Here is a 12024-nt window from a genome sequence, read left to right as displayed (position 1 = left end):
GGGGCCATCTAGAAAACCAACCAGCCAATAAATAATGATTTAATTGCTGATTTTTAACACAGGGCCCTTGCCGGCGAGAAATGGAAGACACACTCAACAATCTAAAGATCCTGAACGTCTTAAGCCCACGGGGATTGCACATTCCCAATTGCGACAAGAAAGGCTTCTACAAGAAAAAACAAGTGAGTTGCATTTCCATGTCTTTACCGAATTAAGCAGGTGGTTTCCACCTTAACCTTTAGTGGGGGAGGAGGAATTGGTGTCCACTGCATGCCGTTTTAATTGAATATTCATCTGGCAACCGTTTCGGGGCACCTGACGACTTTGCTCCAACATGGCACACCAGGTATTTGCTGTCGTTCCTGACAACTGATTCGGTCTTAGGAGCTTCATTCTGGAGTCACGGATGAAATGACCCCCAAATCCTAGAGACCTTCAGTTTAAAAAAGGAAATAGTTCTCTGAAGGGAGAGAGGGAGAGAGAGAGAGAGAGGGCAACATGTTGCCGACCCACCATATGACCATAATGGATCAACACTTTTGAATTGCAAAATAGTTGCCTGAGGGTTCCTAGAAGGACTGGGCCAGGTCATGTTACAGACAGCAAACTGAGGAACCCCATATAGCTGTCCTTTATGTGCTCCGGAGGATCGCTTTCAAAATCTAGGTCACATGGTTGTGAAAGTGATACGGACGTTCGGCACTGACTCCCTCGTAAGATGGCCTTTCCGCCACCCCGGGTTTTCCATCAATGTCAGCTCAGCGAGGTTGTGACCTTCCTTGACAAATGCAGATCACCTAACCTTGGACGTGTGCAGGCTGAACTGCCGTAGCATGCATCCTTCGTGGCGTGGCTACTGTGATTGAAGAAAACTGCTTTATTATGGAAAAAGTGAAGCAGGACATCTCTTAATTCCTTGCTAAGACTAAGGGACCTCTAAACAAGCTCCTCCACAGCTTCTTCTGATCTCAACTATGGGTCTGGGCTCAGTCTGGGCTTCAAGGCTATGGGCATAACATGTACCCAGCACCCACCAGATTTACACCCTGAGCCTACTGATGGAATGGCAGGGACAGCAGACACCATTCCTGTGTCCCCATCTCCTGAGCCCTCAGCAAACTCATTCTCCCCCAGCCTAAGCCAGCCTCTCACAATATTTTTACCCTTGAGAAACCCCTGAAATATTCTTCAGGCTTCAAGAAACTCAACATGTGGCACGATTGTGCAAAATATGGTAGGGAAGCAGAGCTGTGGACACGCCCACCTGGGGACCCTCCCCCTTCCCACCCTCTCCAGGCCCATCATTGGCCCTTTTGGGAGGGGAGGTGGCAGGTCAACATGACCATACACAGTCATATCACTCGATAAATGTTTAACACATTTTAAAGAATAGGTAAACAATTCATAACTGCCACCCATTCGGGAAACCATCAAATAACCCAGGGTTCCACAAAGCCCTGGTGGAGAAAGCCTAGCCTAAGCCAATGCTAACACACATAATGGCGTTACAGTGGTCATGGCAAAAGTTTGTGAATACAGGGTTTTGACAAATAGTATTCTTGATTACTTTGATTCATTCACTGTGTGGTAAGCAAAGCTGAAGAGCCTCTTGTGGCGCAGAGTGGTAAGGCAGCCGTCTGACAGCTTTGCCCATGAGGCTGGGAGTTCAATCCCAGCAGCCGGCTCAAGGCTGACTCAGCCTTCCATCCTTCTGAGGTCGGTAAAATGAGTACCCAGCTTGCTGGGGGGTAAACGGTAATGACTGGGGAAGGCACTGGCAAACCACCCCGTATTGAGTCTGCCATGAAAACGCTGGAGGGCGTCACCCCAAGGGTCAGACATGACTCGGTGCTTGCACAGGGGATACCTTTACCTTTTACCAACTCTTAGATCATTGTAATTTTTCCCGCTGACAGAATGTGCTATAGAAATCTCTGTCCTCTTAGAATCATAGAATTATAGAATTAGAAGGGATCTCCAGGGTGACCTTTACTTCCCAAAGCTCACCCTCTCCAGGCTCCACTCCTGAATCCACTCCGGTGCTTGCACAGGGGATGCCTTTACCTTTTAAGCTACCCTGAGCCCTCACAGAAGGGCAACATAAAAAAATGAAATACATAAATAAGCAGATGTTGATTAGCCCAAAGCTCCCCCAGCTGGCTGCATGCAGAGGATTAGAAACTACCACTCTTAACCACAACCCCATGCTGGCTTTCCCTGAGTCTCTCTCATTCACATATCCCTGATGCTGTGCTGGCCGGAGCGGTGGCACCTCAGCCTTTGGGAAATGCAGCACCCAAGGCTGAGCTTTTTTGCCGTTACTGAACAAAATGCCTCGGGCTGGGCCTTCTCCCTCACCTTCGCGTCACCGTCTGCGTGTCTTCCCCAGTAGAGTCTTGGCCAGGGGCCCACCCCGTCTCCCCATGAATGGTTCTTCCAGCCTCACCCCCAGCTTCCAGTTTCCATTTTGCTCGGGGTCTGCCGCTCTGACTGCAGGGCTTTCATTAGGAAATATTATTAGCAGAGCATTCTCTGTGTGTTTTAGCTCCGCTTTGATGTGGCAAGGGCGTTGGAAATGAGGAAAGTCAACAGAGACTGACCAGCCAACCTGCTGTGGATCCCAAGGAGTCCACAAACTTCCCTGTTCAAAAAACTGCCACTCTGTGTATTGCTCACTATATTGCCTTCCTCCCCGAGTGACATCGAAAGAAGTTTGCCGGCAGGGGAAGGGGAGCTAAAGGCAGATCCATCAAATGCAGACTCTTGGTCCATATTTTGCACCCAGCCTTGTAATTTCGGTTTGCATTTTGCACCTAGCCTTCCCATAGATATAAATGGTCATGTCCACCCCCCTTCCCCTCCCCGATGATGGGCCTGGAAGCAGCTCAGCTTCCCAACCCTATTCTGCACGATTGCACCACTTCTGGGGTTCCCCAAAGCCTGAAGAATGTCTCAGGGGTTTCTCGAAGGTAACACAGTTGAGAAAGGCTGTTCTCGGGAGAGTTCAGCCTGGCCTAATCTAGAGCCCACTTGATTGTCTTTTCACCAGGCCACCGTGTCCGTAAGACTCTCTCCCGACACCATGTTTGAAATGATGTGGGAACGATGGCCTGGATTAATGTTTGGATTTCAGATGATCCTATTCTCAGGCACCATGGGAAAGCTGGGATCAATCGGGGGAAGGGGGGAGTTCTGCCCAAAAGCACGGCTGGATCCCCCCCTCCTCTTCATTTTCCATTGCTTAAGTACAGATTTCTTACGAAGAGTGCCAGCATCCACAAAGGCACTGTAAATTAAGAACAGTTTCAAATCAGACGACTGGACCCCGGAGGTGGTTTCAGCCGCTTTGGACCGCTGTCCGGGGCAAAGCTGAGAACAATGATGGAAGAAATGCCTCCTGAAACCAGCACTGGCCAATTCTCACAGCTATCATTTGCAGTAATTTCAGACGGAGGCTCCATGCAGCAGCAGCTGCTGCCGGTCTCCACGTTGGCGTTCCCAGCAGCTGCACTCAGGAAGGACCGAGCGCTCGCAGTGGGACATCGGGCAGCCCCCTGGAATTGTCGACACTTTCCAATGTGCCCTTGGGGAGCTCTCCTGTGAGGATGCAGCACATTCTCACACAGGCCTGCTATCCCCCCCCCTCCTTGTCATCGCCTATGTTGCACCATGCGCAGTCTTCTCTCGTTTTTTGCCAAGATCCCAATTGCATGCAACACGCAAATGTGTGTAACAAATCTCTTTCCCCCCCACAAAAAAAGAAAGGTGCTTTGAAGCATTATCGGGGGGCAAGGCAGCGGCGCTTGTGGGTAAACATAAAAAATAAGAGGCCTGCTGGATCAGACCAGTGAGGGTCCATCTAGCCCAGCATCCTGTCTCACACAGTGGCCAAACATTCCTCTGGAGGACGGACAACAGGGCAGAGAGGCCAAGGCCTTCATCCTTTCCTTCATAAGGACATAATCCCAACTGGAGCTGGTCTTGTCTCCCCTTTACTTAGTAAGATTGGTACTAATTCAGAAAAAGGAAAACTTCAGTGCCTCCTATGGCAAGAGAAAGAATCTAATTTCATGCAAGTTGCGAAACGTTATTCCTTTGTATACCATGCATTGCCCTATTAAGTGTGGGATCGTGATCAAATCGACTAACAGCTGCTGGTCCAATCTTGTCAATGCTCAGAAGCTAAGCAGGGTCGGCTCTGATTAGTATTGGGCCGCTAGCCAGAGGCATGCAATGAACATCTCTTGACTTCAAACCCCAGAGTGCGGGAAAAGAGCGTGTGCCACTTTAAAGAAATTGTTCAACATTCACAGAGAAGGCACACAGCCGACAAGGGTCACCCATATCATGTGACTCCACTAACCAGTTTTTGCAACATCAGGAAAACATGCCTTATGTTTCACTACCTGAGGTTTTTTTCCATTGACCTTCCTATCTTGGGGGGGAAATCTGTTTGGCTAGGAGCTGCAAATCCACTTTGTTGTGGGAATACATGATATTGGGTTGGTACTGTAATGGTAATAAACAAGTTCTCTGCGACTTGCCAGAACTTTTCTCCACCATTAGCGTAAAATCAGAGAAGAACAAAAATTCTCCGTCTCTACTTTGGCTGTACCATTTAGAAAGCTTTCAGCACGTTTAAATTATTGCACTGAAAATCGATGAATCAGAAAGTTTCAGCTGGGCAGTTAATGAACAAATTGTGTCCAGCCAGGAATACTCTTTGGCCCCTAAGCCCCTTATTAAACATGTGTTCACACTGCTGTGTTCAATGATTGTTTCATGGGGGGGTGGGGTGGAGCAGAAGAGTCCAGCCTTTGAGGGCCTGCAGGGGAGCCCTCCTTTTTCAGCTAGAGGAAGCAGCGTTTATTCATATACTGTAATGATATAAACAGGGAGAAAACAAACATTTTGGAGGGCCAGGAGTGTGCCTAGCACAATACCCAGCTTTTTGAGGAACGCGAGCCCTGGCTGGCAGGCTTTGGGTGACACTGGCTCCATGGCTGTAGACAGTAGCCAGAGGGGACGGCGTTTCCAACTAAAGAAACAGCAGCCTCAACCATAGACCTGGCGGAAGAGCTCCATCTTACAGGCCTTGCGGAACTCCGAAAGCTCCCGCACGGCCTGCAGCTCTTCCGGGAACTCATTCCACCAGTTGGGGGCCAGTGCCTTTTTAGCCACTGAGTCACACTGCTGACTCATGTTCAATGTACGGTCTACTAAGACTCCCAGATCCTTTTTGCACATGCTACTGCCAAGACAAGTCTCCCCCCATCTTATATTGGTGTATTTGGTTTTTCCTACCTAAATGCAGAACTTTACATTTGTCCCTATTGAACTTCATTTATTCAGTTTATCCCACTTCTCGAGCCTATCAAGATCATCCTGTATTCTGCTGCTGTCTTCAGTTGTGTTTGCTACCCCTCCCAGTTTAGGATCAACCATCGTCTTGTTGCTTCAGACCAACATGTCGCTTGAACTTCCTATTTATTTACTTGTTTGCTTAATTTATACCTGGCCTTCCCAAGGTCAGTCAGTGAGCATCCATGGCAGAGTCAGGATTCAAACCTATGTCTCCGAGAGCCATAACTACACACCACACTGGCTCTCATTTCTTCAGAGAATGGCCCCTTCCATCAGAAAATTGATTTATTGATATAGGTGTGAAATACCTTGGGAAAACATGTCTGCATCCATGTTCTTCTTAGCTATGGACACCCTCACTACGATTGAGTCATGCACAGTGACCTTTTTCGCATAGGAATACATGACCTCCTATAAATATATGACACTTGATACGCCCCTCATTCTCAAAGCAGCATGCGTCCCTCAACATGCCGTCTAATATTGAAAGTAGGCCATGATGTGTGAAGGGTTGAGAAGCAAGCTTTTGATTCAGCAAGTTTCACTAGAGCAAGTATAACGTTGCCACCATGTTGACTCATGTCCCTGGTTGCTGGATCACATGAATGTGCTCAGTGTGATCCATGTGTTTAGGCCATGGGTAGTCAAACTACGGCCCTCGAGATGTCCATGGACTACAATTCCCAGAAGCCCCTGCCAAGGGGCTCCTGGGAATTGTAGTCCATGGACATCTGGAGGGCCGCAGTTTGACTACCCCTGGTTTAGGCCTTTGATCGTGGGAACCTCCCTGGATGCACTGTTCTTTTTGAAAATTGTCTCTCTCTTTAAAAAACAAAACAAAAGCAGAACAAGTGGGGGAAGGGAGCTAACAACCAATCACTGGATTTATTGGGCTGGGGGAGAAGTCTCTGTAAAAGGTTTCCGAATATCGAAACATAAATCCATACACAGTTTATTTTTGTGCCATTCATTCATATTCATAAGACTTCTGTCCTCAATCCATTGATTCACTGGAGGGGCATACTTACCTTTCCATTGTTGTGCTAAAGGACTTTTAGCTGTAGTAGGGTCACACAGAGGGTCCATTTTCATTGATCTGTCTCTGCGCGTCATGTTTATACATCCATTCCAAATATTTATAGATTAATATTATAGGTTTTGCTTTCGGCATCATTTCAGTTAGCATTTCCAGGAAAGGCTTAATGCTGCAGGGCCTTGTCTCTTTGTTTGACTTTTTGCTCACCACTCCCAGCAAGCTGATTCCTAGTGAGTTACAAGTAATAAAAAAAACCCACAATAAAATAATAAAGCAATTCCCCAACCTCAAAATCATCTCCCTTCCCCAGCGACAAAACACGAAAATCTCACACCCTGCTGGATCGGGACCAGTCAAATTGAAGCCACATGACCCCGCCGCTCTTGAAGGAAGATGGACTTTGCCAGAGTGCTACAAAACCTACTGGAGGTAGTTGGGCGCTCCCTGAATCCTGTCCCATAAAATCTGTCATCAGTGCAATTAACATGCAGATGGTTTGTTCCACAGTCTGGGGGAAGGAGGTTAACCATGGAATGCCGAATCAACATTCCACAAAATGTTGCAGAGAGAGAGCTCCATGAAGCAGATGCTCTGAAACAGTATTTCCCAAAAGGGGGACCCAACAGTGGGCTGCGGGTCACTCTGTCCTTTCCATTGCTCTCTTTTGTATTTTGGAAACCAAGATATTAGTTGCCATTTTGTCCCCCTCAGTGCAGATACGTATTGATCATGTGAAATGTGTCATGATGGTTACCAGACTGAGTTTCTTAGAATCGTAGGGGCACAGAGAGTGTAGTGGGGGGGGGGGGTCAGAGGCTGGAATGGAACCACCATATGCAAAGGCTGCACATGTCGGAATGGTGCTTGCTTGGGGTTCATAGTAAGGACAGCTGTGCCCTGCATGTGACATTTGCTGATTTCTCAAAAACATCTCGGTAGCCATTGTTGCAAATGAAACATTGAACAAGATGAGTGCCAAGGTCACAGTTTGCCTGGGACACCCAAAAACCTTGGACCAGCCCTGGATGGGTCCCCATACCAAGTAAATTTGGACTTGTAGGACACCATACCAAAGATGTCGGGAATGCCTGCTCTTTGACAGCTCAACATATATGCTTTGGTGCTACACAATACGTTATTGGGTATTTGTTTTTAGTTCATCCATAGACCATTGAAAAAAAACTGTGGATTGCTTTTTTAAAAAATGGGGTGCAAATTATTTAAGGAAAATAAATACCATGCATGGGCTGAAAATAACCACTGCTGTTGTTTTGTTTACTGTGGAGGTGCAGGCTTACAGACTATGCAGCAGTGCTTGCGAAACAGTTATGAAGGGCAACTTTCCCCCTTCTCTCAATATGTACATTTGTATTAAATGTTTTCAGAGTGACCATTGTCATCATGCTAGTCCAGGGCTTTCTCAATCAGGGTTTCTGGAAACCCTGCGGTTTCTTGGCAGTTATGGAAGGATTTCTTGAATGGGAATTTTTTATACACACACAGACACATATCCTTATCCATTTTTCCTCTTAATATTTGTGAAACAGCCCTGGGGATGGAGAGTGTCCTGTCTGTCCGAGATGGAATAGGGCCAATCAGCAAAGCACCCTGATGGGCCCTGCCCCTACAGCTCCCGCCCCCCTTCCCTGGAGGCTAGCCACTTTGCTCTCAGGCGCCTGAGAGAGACACACAGAGCCCTGCCAAACCATAAACGACCCCGATTACCTGCTATGGCTCCTGCTGAGAGAGAGAGAGAGAGATCTGTGCCTGCCGGTGTCCCCTGGGTCCTAGCACCCATTGCATTCTTGGTTGTAATGGGCTTTCTTGCTAGTGTGTGTGTGACATATTTGGTGATATGACATATATCATCATGTTGACCTGCCTCCCTCACAAAATGGTTAATGATGGACCTGGAAGGGATGGGAAAAGAAGGGACCCCTGGTGGGCATGTCCACTGCTATGCTTCCCAACCATATTCTGCATGATCACACCATTTCTGGGGTTTCTCAAAGCTTGAAGAACGTTTCAAGGATCTCTCAGTAGTAAAAAAGTTGAGAAAGGCCATGCTAGTTGATGGCCTTGTCACAGAATTACCTAGGATGTGTATTTAAGCAACCTTGTGCATGCGGAAAGAGACATGTAGATCTCTTCTCTCCCCCCCATATACTAATATCCTGAGCAGTTGTTGAAGAACTCTGTAGCAGCGGATTATGTATCTGCTAATAAATGTCAACTACAAGCCTAGAATTCCTCTGGCAAACAGATGTAAGTGAAGTTATTCCTTCTGCCAAAAGTGTCTTGGCCGGGCATATGCTGCCTTTGAGGCCTATCAAGAATTGACTGCCTTTCTTCTCCAAATAAAGGGCCCAGGCTTCAATTCCCTTGCCGTGAGATTACCACGGGCCCCGTAAAAGCCCAGCGGAGCTTCCTGATGGCGGACAGCTGTAGTGTGTAGTGTTACCCAAAGTGATTTATAGGGTTGCTCTCTAAGAATAGCTTTTATGGTGCCATCAGTAGAACCTTAACAGCCCTTTGGCGCTGGAAGTAAACTCTCTTGACGGTCTTCATCGGGGCCCATCAGGATTTGCTCATTCCCAACTAGGGTTGGGTGCTTTGGCGCCCAAAGTGGGCGGTCTCTCCCGGCACAGCGAGCGCTGCGCTGTGACGGGGGAGGGGAGGCGCAGGCGTCAGTGCGCCTGGGTGTGCGCTCTCGCTTGTGCCTCCCCCCGCCTGTGGCGTGGCACTCGCTGCACCAGGAGAGACCAGCCGCTTCGGGCGCTAAAGCACCCAGCCCTACTCCCAACCCTGGCAGAGTTTTTATTGTCGTTGTTATTCCCCCACTCCCGTCGACCGGGCCGTGGCGGGTTACAAACGTCCAATAAAAATCCCATTTAAAAACACCCTTAAAATGGACACAAAACACACAAGAACTGGCAACATGGCAAAATACTGCCCCCACCTTTGATAAGACAAAGATGTACAGGTTCAAGCCTCAGTGTTTTGCACATTGAACGGAAGAGTTCTGATGCGACCAGAAACTTTCGGTTTGAGCATGCAGGGTCCAGCAGGCTGCTCTTCAGTGCTTTTGTACTGTTTATCCTGGTATGGATCCAGCATAAAGACATAGGACCCTTGGACTAGAATAAACCCATTAGGGAACTCAAAGTTAAGCACATTTCAGTTGCCTTGATTTAAACACAATTGCTGATGGTGTGCATGACTGAGACTTGTAGGAGAGGGACAGCTTATGAATCCAATTAAATTTTTTTTTTATTTTATTCCTTATTTTAAAAGGTAAAGGTATCCCCTGTGCAAGCACCGAGTCATGTCTGACCCTTGGGGTGACGCCCTCCAGCGTTTTCATGGCAGACTCAATACGGGGTGGTTTGCCAGTGCCTTCCCCAGTCATTACCGTTTACCCCCCAGCAAGCTGGGTACTCATTTTACCGACCTCGGAAGGATGGAAGGCTGAGTCAACCTTGAGCCGGCTGCTGGGATTGAACTCCCAGCCTCATGGGCAAAGCTTTCAGACGGCTGCCTTACCACTCTGCGCCACAAGAGGCTCTATTCCTTATTTTAAGACAGGACAAATACCGTCACATAAACCACATTGCAAACAACAGGAGCACTAAACCCAGCACCAGGGAGGAGAGAAAGAAGAGAAGAGGGGGAAAAATACAAGCATGAATCCATTAATACAATTGCAGATTTATATCACCTTTTTCTATATATTGCTTTTGGAGAGTTTATCGTTCAGATTTCCAAGTCAAGTAAAAGTCTTCCTTGTTTCGATTCCCTCTAATAGTTTTAATATTATATTATAAATTGTTTCAGTGGCTTCCACCAATTTTCTATTGTCAGATTTTGGGCATTTTCCTAATTCCATGCCGTTGCCATTCCAGCCGCTACCAATGTGAAGGGTGTTAAAGTCTTGTAATTACAATACGCATTCTGTTTTTCCTACCAATTAAGATGAGCAAAATCGGCTGCAGGGATTAATTCTTCATCAATCCAATAAATAAATGACAGCACAGTCCTGAGAACATTTTCCTAGGGGTAAGCCGTGCTGCATATGCCTGAATGGAATTCTGAGTAGTAGTTGTTGTTATCAGCCATTCAGTCGTGTCCAGCTGTTGGCGATCCCATGTCACAGCTGTCGCCATGATCCCCCAGCCCAGGGGTAGTCAAACTGCGGCCCTCCAGATGTCCATGGACTACAATTCCCAGGAGCCCTTGCCAGCATTCGCCAGCGAATCCTGGCAAGGGCTCCTGGGAATTGTAGTCCATGGACATCTGGAGGGCCGCAGTTTGACTACCCCTGCCCCAACCCATCCTCCCTCCCTCAGCTGTACAATGTTCCGGCCAGTGTCCATCTTGATCGTGGCTAGTCCCCCTGTTCTTTGTCAGCCTGGTCTTTTCTGACCAGCATAGAATAGGATTGCTGCCTTAAGGCTGTTTCTTTTTCTCAAAAGTATGCTTCTGCTGGTGACTCATTGGTACAATGACTCACCCCCGGTGGGAAGAGCTAGGGCCCAGACAAATAAGATATCTTAAGACAGGTGACTGGACAGCAGAGAGGCGCATACATGTGTATGTTCTCAGGCAAGCATTGCGGGCAACATGTGCCCGGATTTTCAGAGTCGCTCAAGATGCTAACCCTGTTCCTTCTCTCTTGCATCTCAGTGTCGTCCCTCCAGAGGCCGGAAAAGAGGCTACTGCTGGTGCGTGGATAAATACGGGCAACCTCTCCCTGCCTATGATGGAAAGGGGAAAGGAGACGTTCACTGCTACAATTTGGAAAGCAAATGAGGGGCGCGCGCCGTCTTCCAAGGAATCTGCGAGTGACATCGGGCGGCCTCGGAGTGACTGGGATATAGTGTGGACTGTGTGTCGGACTTGAGCGTTCGTTCCAAGTCTGCCTCCCTTGCTTCTGTCGGGGAAATCACCACCTCTGTGGATGCTGCAGCTGCACCCAGCCACTGTCAAACTTCCAGCTTTCTACAGATTCACCAGGGAGCTCTGAATTCCCCAATAAATCTGCACTATTGATCCCCAGAAAGAATAAGAGGAAAAAAAGGCACTTCAGAATGGATTCAGGGAGTCTCCACTGACTTTTGTGTTGTGTTTTTTTTTGTTTGTTTGTTTCGTTTTTATTTTAAATAATGGCCTGTGACCAATTTGATCCCGAAAGATAACTGTGTTGTTTTTAAAAAAATATATATATTTTAAAGAATTTATAGATCTTAAGCTTTGTTAAAGGTATTAAACACATTGGGTGTTAATCCAACCCAAACGAAGCTCTTTTCGGCCTGTGGATTTTGGCAGGAGAGTTCGGCACGAACTCGTCCCTCTCCCACTTCCTTCGGAGGAGATGGTTTGCTTGAGTCGGATTGTGCCGAGGTTTTAAAGTTTTAAGCTTTTGTTTTGTTTTTATACAGGTCTGACGGGAAACTTATCTTCACGGGTAAAAAAATGTTTTATTGCAAAAAGCTCAAAGAACTTTTTAAAAGAAACATGTTTCTACATAGCTATTTTTTTCCTGTAAAATATACTGTATTATGAATATTCTGTTAGTCTGTATTTAATATAATTGTTTTTTAATAAACTATTTAAATGTAACATGA

General features: G+C 47.1%; 1 protein-coding gene across 1 annotated transcript in view; it reads left to right on the top strand.

Moving 5' to 3' along the window:
- IGFBP3 (insulin like growth factor binding protein 3) overlaps nucleotides 1-12024 on the top strand; it is a 33258-nt gene extending 21234 nt beyond the window's left edge. The window contains exons 3-4 of the mRNA XM_077302790.1: nucleotides 63-182; nucleotides 11084-12024. Coding sequence (XP_077158905.1) covers nucleotides 63-182; nucleotides 11084-11209 — 246 coding nt within the window. The 3' untranslated portion in view covers nucleotides 11210-12024. The remainder of the gene's footprint in view (nucleotides 1-62; nucleotides 183-11083) is intronic.

This window comes from Paroedura picta, chromosome 11, assembly GCF_049243985.1.
Source record: "Paroedura picta isolate Pp20150507F chromosome 11, Ppicta_v3.0, whole genome shotgun sequence".
Classification (NCBI taxonomy): domain Eukaryota; kingdom Metazoa; phylum Chordata; class Lepidosauria; order Squamata; family Gekkonidae; genus Paroedura; species Paroedura picta.
Note: the sequence above shows the minus strand (reverse complement) of the source record. Positions and strands in the feature narration are given on the sequence as shown.